At 36.4% G+C, this 6674-nt stretch overlaps 1 protein-coding gene across 1 annotated transcript; it reads left to right on the top strand.

Annotated features, from left to right (window-relative positions):
• The first annotated feature begins 1909 nt into the window (after positions 1-1909).
• LOC137725798 (probable prolyl 4-hydroxylase 9) lies at positions 1910-6451 on the top strand. Its single transcript, XM_068464592.1, has 7 exons — positions 1910-2307; positions 2400-2557; positions 3781-3883; positions 4146-4241; positions 5558-5623; positions 5714-5833; positions 6076-6451. The coding sequence occupies exons 1-7, from the start codon at positions 2083-2085 to the stop codon at positions 6160-6162; spliced, it is 855 nt and encodes a 284-aa protein (XP_068320693.1). The 5' UTR covers positions 1910-2082; the 3' UTR covers positions 6163-6451.
• Positions 6452-6674: the final 223 nt, after the last annotated feature.

Here is a 6674-nt window from a genome sequence, read left to right as displayed (position 1 = left end):
ATATTCTAGCATCATATTCATGCATGAAAACTAAGTGTGCACTCTCACTAAACATACACAAATAAGTTATCAATCAAGCAGTTAAACAAATTGAATCCACAACTCATGAAATTCCAACCGAAGGTAATCAATTTATTTTGCAAGCACAAACATGGTTTCGAATCACCCCCTAGCTAACTAGGGATTTAGCCTCTCATGTTCACAGAAAGAGAAACAAAATTGAAATTAAACATAGAGAACAAAAGATTGATTACACCTAAAACGCCCAACAATTCCACGTTGAATTTCTGCACGTCAAGCTCCTCTTTCTTCTTCTCCTTGCTGCGGCAGAGAGGGTTTAGGGGGTTTTTGGATGTTATTTTGGGTTGGGAATGGATTTAGGGAGGTGAAGGGTTGCGGCAAGGGGTGTGAGTGGTGTAGGGAGGTTGGGAATGGTGGCTGGAATGGTGGGAAGCTACGGCAGGGATGTAGAAGGTTGATGGTGGCTGCGGATTGAAGGGAGAAGATGGAGGGGTGGCTGCGGCTGGAAAGGTTTTGTGGCTGAATGATGAAAGAATGAAAAAAAAGATCCCCCTAGGGTGCGGCTAGGCTTAGAATATATAGGGTTTCAGAAAATAAAACCCTAGCTTATTTTGGTTAATTAAAATTAAGTCAAAGGCTTCTAGAATTAGGAAATTAAATCAGAAATTAAAAGGGAAGTGGCTGCAAGGTGCGGCTAGGGTTTAGTTTAGAAAGGGACATGTGTTTAAATGCATAAAATGGGACAAAAATGCCCCCCCTTGCACGGCAAGGGAAGGGAAGAAGGGGAAACCCACGGCAAAGGTTTGAAAGTGGGCTAGGGCCTTTGTTTTGTGTCCTGAAGTGCATACAAGGCCTTCAAAGTGGCTAGGAAGTACGGACGTTTAAGATTAGGAAAGGTTACCAAAATGGGAAACCTAGGGTTAACTTTCCTACTTCAAGTAGGAATCCTTGTTGGAGTAGGAATCCTTGTTGTTCTAGGAATCCTCATGTGAGTAGGACTCCATCTTCGATTAGGAATTCATATTTCTTCAAGTCTTCATCTCATTCATTCCTCTTTTGCTCCAAAAGACTCAAATTTGCATCTTCTTGCACACTTTGGCTTTATAACCTGAAAACACACAAAAGTGACTTTAAACACTAAAATAACTAAGGAAACACAACATAAATGCACGAGAACAAGCCAATTAAGTCGCATGAATATGCTCCTATCAACTGCGTTGTGGATTGTCTTCAAATTAGCCTTACTTTATATTAGTGTGTTTTATCTTTGGTGAAATCAATTGTTTGACCCAAAAAAAAAACCATCTGTTTATACCCACCAATCTAGCGAACCAAAGTGGTCATTTTTTGAGGAATCGTTTGGATGTTACTCTATAAAGCGCTTTTCCTCACTCGCACTTTTTGATTGTTGCACTTTTTAGCAGCGCTTCTATGAATGAAGCAATTTTGTTGTTTGACATGCAATCAATTAAGTGTTTTTGTATTGTATAGAAGCATTTTTTTATATTAAATAGAGTGTTTGGTTGTCAAATGAAAAAGCACTTTCATTATAATTCTCAATAATTTTTGCATAGTGCTTCCATTAGTGATGCCCATTTTAATGTTGTTTTAAGTGTAATGGTATTTTAAATATTACAAATTAAAAAATAAGTATAATTTTGGAATTGAAAAAATGTCATTAAAGGGAGCAAAGTGCTTCCCTTGTTTTCTCTGCGTAGCATTTTTAAGAAGTTGTTTCTGAAAAATGCTTCTTAGTGCTTTTACTTCTAATTAAAAGCACTTTTAAAATATTTTCCAAACAACTATTTTTTCAAATTAAAGCGATTTTACTTATTAAGAAACGGTTTTGGCTCCTTTAAAAGCACAACCAAATAAATTACACAAAACTACAATAAACCAAAAAGTCAAACTGTAGAGCGGAAGAGCCCAGTGAAGGAAGAGAGCTTCAGTCAAGACGAGGACCCAAGAGCCCATGACGCTCGCAGCTCACCGTTGAACGAAAAACAGAGGCAAAACAAAGAAAGAAACAAATCAGCTCAATAATAAATGTAAAAATTCGCCATGAAAGTGAAAGCAAAGAGCTCCAGAGCAAAGTTGGGCTTACCCACCGTCTTCCTCCTTTGCTCCCTCTTCTTCTTCGCCGGTTTATTCATCTCCACCCTCCTCTCCCATGCCTCCGTCCCTCGCTCCGTCTCCAGAACGCTGGAACCCGAAAACGACGAACATCACGGTCCAATGATGCAGGGCGACACCGGAGACAGCTTTATTCAGTCGATTCCATTCCAGGTGATCAGTAATCGCATTTTTTTTTGCTTCATCCGATCAATTGGGGTTTTGGGTTTTTATTGGGTTTTTGGTGACATTGTTGAATCCTGCAGGTTCTGAGTTGGAGACCACGGGCTCTGTATTTTCCGAGATTTGCAACTGCCGAGCAATGCGAAAGCGTGATTGAGATGGCGAAGACGAAGCTCCGGCCGTCCACATTGGCATTGCGAAAGGGAGAGACTGCTGAGAGCACAAAGGGGACTCGTACAAGGTATCTTTTTCTTTGGTTTTTCGTGTTGCTTATTGTCTAGATACGGTGAGCAGTTCATAAGTAAAAATTATAATGTGGTTTGTCAATCAGAAATTTTGAATCTTGTGTTATGCAATTATGGCTATTGTTGTTTAGAAAGAGTAATGAACGAAAATATAAGGGGGGGAAAGAGAAAGGGGCAAACTAATCCCCGCTGTTGGATAAGTTACGTTTTGGTAATCATAAAACTCTAGGGAAGAACGGCTTTTCAATTATTACTCCATTGTTGCACAATCCATAAGCTTCTTTATTATCAAAAAGTATAATCTTTAGTTGTGTTCACTCGTCATGTTTTCTTTCCAAATTTGTTATTTATAGTGATTTTCCATGATAAGCGAGGCGGTTCCATTTACTCTATGTTATCACTGTTGGAGACGAATGGTGGAAAGATTGTCTACATGATTCATCTTATTCCATATAAGTTTGTCATCCTCGAATTTTAAAAACACGGTTGAAATCTGTGATCCAAATTCGTACAAGAAAATGACCTCATACTGTTTTGACAAGTGGGTACGAGGGTGATATGATGGAGTCCTCATAATACTGTGATATGCATTAGATAATGCATTAATATGATTATTTTCTCCAGACAGAACTTTATTGTATGTATTTAATAAGTTGAGACATTATGCTATTCTCCTAGTACTAAGCTCAGGAGTCAGTACATGTTTTGTTCTGTAATTTGCTAAGTGAACTACAATATCATGAGTTCATGTTTTATGTTTTATCAAACTACCATTAACAATTTCAATAGTTATGCTAGAATAGCTTATTTGCAAGTATATCAAGACGGGATTAGGAAGAGGAATCTAATTTTGGATATGTCTTCTTTTTAATTTACCCTCAACAACTATTAAGGGCCTGCATCTTTGTAAAGTTTGTAAACCATCAGCTTTTCATGAAACCCGCTCACAAGAAAATTTTCTGGCAACGAAGTTTTGGAAGATAAGTGCTGAAAGGTCCTTGCCACTTCACTTTCTTTACAATAACATTCTCATATCATCTTTCATCAAGTTATATGTTGTATGATTTTTTGGATGTATCTTATAGCGCACAATAAATCACTAGTGATTGGACTTTTTGGTGATGAACAGTGTTGTATATGCTAGTTTGAAGGTACTTTACAAAGATTTTTTTTTTTTTTTCACTTGTGAAATTAACTGTCAGTGTATACTTGATTATAGTTCAGGCACATTTATTAGTGCATCAGAAGATGATAGCGGAGTCCTGGATATTATTGAGGAAAAGATTGCCAGAGCTACCATGTTACCAAGAGCCCATGGCGAGGTATTTTTTTAATGGTGTATTCTTCGGGGCATAAGTGTGAATTGGAATTTCAAAGCCATTAAGCAGATAGTTTTCATTGTCCATATAGGTTTTAAATGCTACAATTAGCAGTTTTTATATAAAACCATTTATTTTCTTTTCGCACAAAGAAAATAGTGCATCTAATACTGTTTCTAGTTTCACAAATTTTTTATAATGTTAACCTTTCATTACAGGAAAATTCTAAATTAATCTGTAATGCGGCGATATCGTCATATTGCAGGCATTCAACGTTTTGCGGTATGAGATTGGCCAGAAGTATGATTCACATTATGATGCATTCAATCCAACGGAATATGGTCAACAGAAAAGCCAAAGAGTACACACTTAACTAGCATTTCCTTCATACAATACTTGCTGCAAATGTTTAGGGTTCTGATCTGTGTTATCATTTTCTACCCTGTTTTATACTGGCAATTTCTTCCTGCCAATTAGAAGATCCCTGATATTTGATATGATAGTTTGGCTGTTTATGCACCTAATAATGACCCCCACCAGCCAAAGAAATATACATATGTGAAAAAAGAACTAAGTGATTTTTCATCAGAATTGTGGACCGGACAATAATCTATATAGTGGTATCCTGATAAGCAATATTCATGGACTTACTTGAACATTATGTCAAGTTTACAACATGAATTTTTATTTGTATGAACAGTAACCTTTTTACTTCTGAAGAAATCAGTTGCGTTTGTCAACTTATGGTTTTTTTATATTCCGTCTTCGAAGGATAGATATTAGATGATATTTCTATTAGTTCTTTTTTCTTGATAAGCAATATTCATGGACTTACTTGAACATTATGTCAAGTTCACAACATGAATTTTTATTTGTATGAACAGTAACCTTTTTACTTCTGAAGAAATCAGTTGCGTTTGTCAACTTATGGTTTTTTTATATTCCGTCTTCGAAGGATAGATATTAGATGATATTTCTATTAGTTCTTTTTTCTTGATAAGCAATATTCATGGACTTACTTGAACATTATGTCAAGTTCACAACATGAATTTTTATTTGTATGAACAGTAACCTTTTTACTTCTGAAGAAATCAGCTGCGTTTGTCAACTTATGGTTTTTTTATATTCCGTCTTCGAAGGATAGATATTAGATAATATTTCTATTAGTTCTTTTTTCTTGTTATTTCATTTGAGTACATTTGTTGCTTCGAAAGTATTGGGTGAAGCACCTTGAACTGACATCCAAAATATTGAACATTTTATCATCTTTCTGTACTTGATTTGAGTAACTTGAAGGATGGCTGCAATTTCAGTTCTCTTTTCTTCAGCCCTTTAAAAAGAACAACTTAGAAAACTTGTAGCATCATCCATTATTCTGATCACTAAGGGACCTAGCCTTCCATCATTCTATGACGGTGAAATTGCCATTTTATTTGAGCCTTGCCTTTCACAATCTCTGCCCTTATACTTACGAGAATTTGTTATAGACCCTTCTCTCGTAACCTTTACATCAGGCTAAAGTTATATGTGAAACAAATATATGATTATAGTTCAAGCAGAATTTGCAAATTGTTTTTTGAGTTCATGCTTTCATCTTTCTGTCAATGTTTTCTCGCTTTTGCTTCTTTCTTGAACCATTGATACTTAACTGTCACAACATCACACTCAATTTTGCAGTTTGCTTCCTTCTTGTTGTATCTATCCGATGTAGAAGAAGGTGGAGAAACCATGTTCCCTTATGAGGTAGGTTAGCAAATTTATGATATATCTTGTATTTCTTTCAAATGTAAGTAGTATATATTGCATGTACTCATCCTATTGTCTAATTTGCAGAATGGTGCAGAGATGGATTCGAGCTATGATTACAAGAAATGCATTGGTTTAAAAATTATGCCCAGGCAAGGGGATGGTCTTTTATTTTATTCAGTGTTTCCAAACGGCACAATTGATCTGGTAATTTACTTTATCTTATCTTAAATGAAATTTCCAATGCTTATACAATTGATCTTCGTCGCATAGATATTATCTGAGGGAGGTGGCAGTAATTAGATATAAATGATCAACAACTGATTAGGGCTTGAAAATTGGATGGGCATTTTGGTTTTCTTTTATCACTTGTTACCGACTTACTGGTGATTAAACAAAGACTCTGTGGTGGTGCGTTCTCTCATCTTAAAATTATGTGCAAATTGCAGACATCTCTTCACGGAAGCTGCCCGGTGATCAAAGGGGAAAAGTGGGTTGCAACAAAGTGGATTAGAAACCAAGAAGGTATGGACTGAGAGTTGTTTCGGGAACTGGTGGTTGCAACTGTCCGTAGCGTAGTATATGCGGAACAGTGAACGGTGTTCTTGCCGTAGGCAGCACTAGGATTGCTCTTGGATGTACAGGCCGATGATCGGGTGCTGCTTAACTTGAAAACATGGCACTTGGGTGTTTTTTTTGGTCAATAACAATGGCATTTGTTATAGATTTATGTTTGTGTGGCTTTGGAGCTAAATAATGATAAACCTAAATGTAAAATTACTATCTACTAAAAGCCAGCAGAAAAGCACTGCTTAATTAATGTTATTTCATGTCTACCCTTACCTCTTTCTTCCTTCCTTCTTTTCCTGCGCACAACAGCTATGAGGGTGAAAAGACCAAATTAGAATGAGGATAGTCTTTTACTGATGAGTCATGACCACAACTAGCACCGATTCGTGGGGCAATTCGTGAATTTTACTAACAATACATGATTATATTTCATTCAACCATTTTTATTCAGACATGCCATTCTTTATGCCTCTATGCA

Source organism: Pyrus communis, chromosome 2, assembly GCF_963583255.1.
Source record: "Pyrus communis chromosome 2, drPyrComm1.1, whole genome shotgun sequence".
Taxonomy (NCBI): domain Eukaryota; kingdom Viridiplantae; phylum Streptophyta; class Magnoliopsida; order Rosales; family Rosaceae; genus Pyrus; species Pyrus communis.
This window is presented reverse-complemented; position numbering and strand designations above follow the sequence as displayed.

Coding starts and splice junctions, on each gene's coding strand:
- LOC137725798 (XM_068464592.1), top strand. CDS start 2,083: ATGAAAGTGAAAGCAAAGAGCTCCAGAGCAAAGTTGGGCTTACCCACC. Junction 3,884..4,145: donor TACCAAGAGCCCATGGCGAG/GTATTTTTTTAA, acceptor GTCATATTGCAG/GCATTCAACGTTTTGCGGTA. Junction 5,834..6,075: donor CAAACGGCACAATTGATCTG/GTAATTTACTTT, acceptor TGCAAATTGCAG/ACATCTCTTCACGGAAGCTG.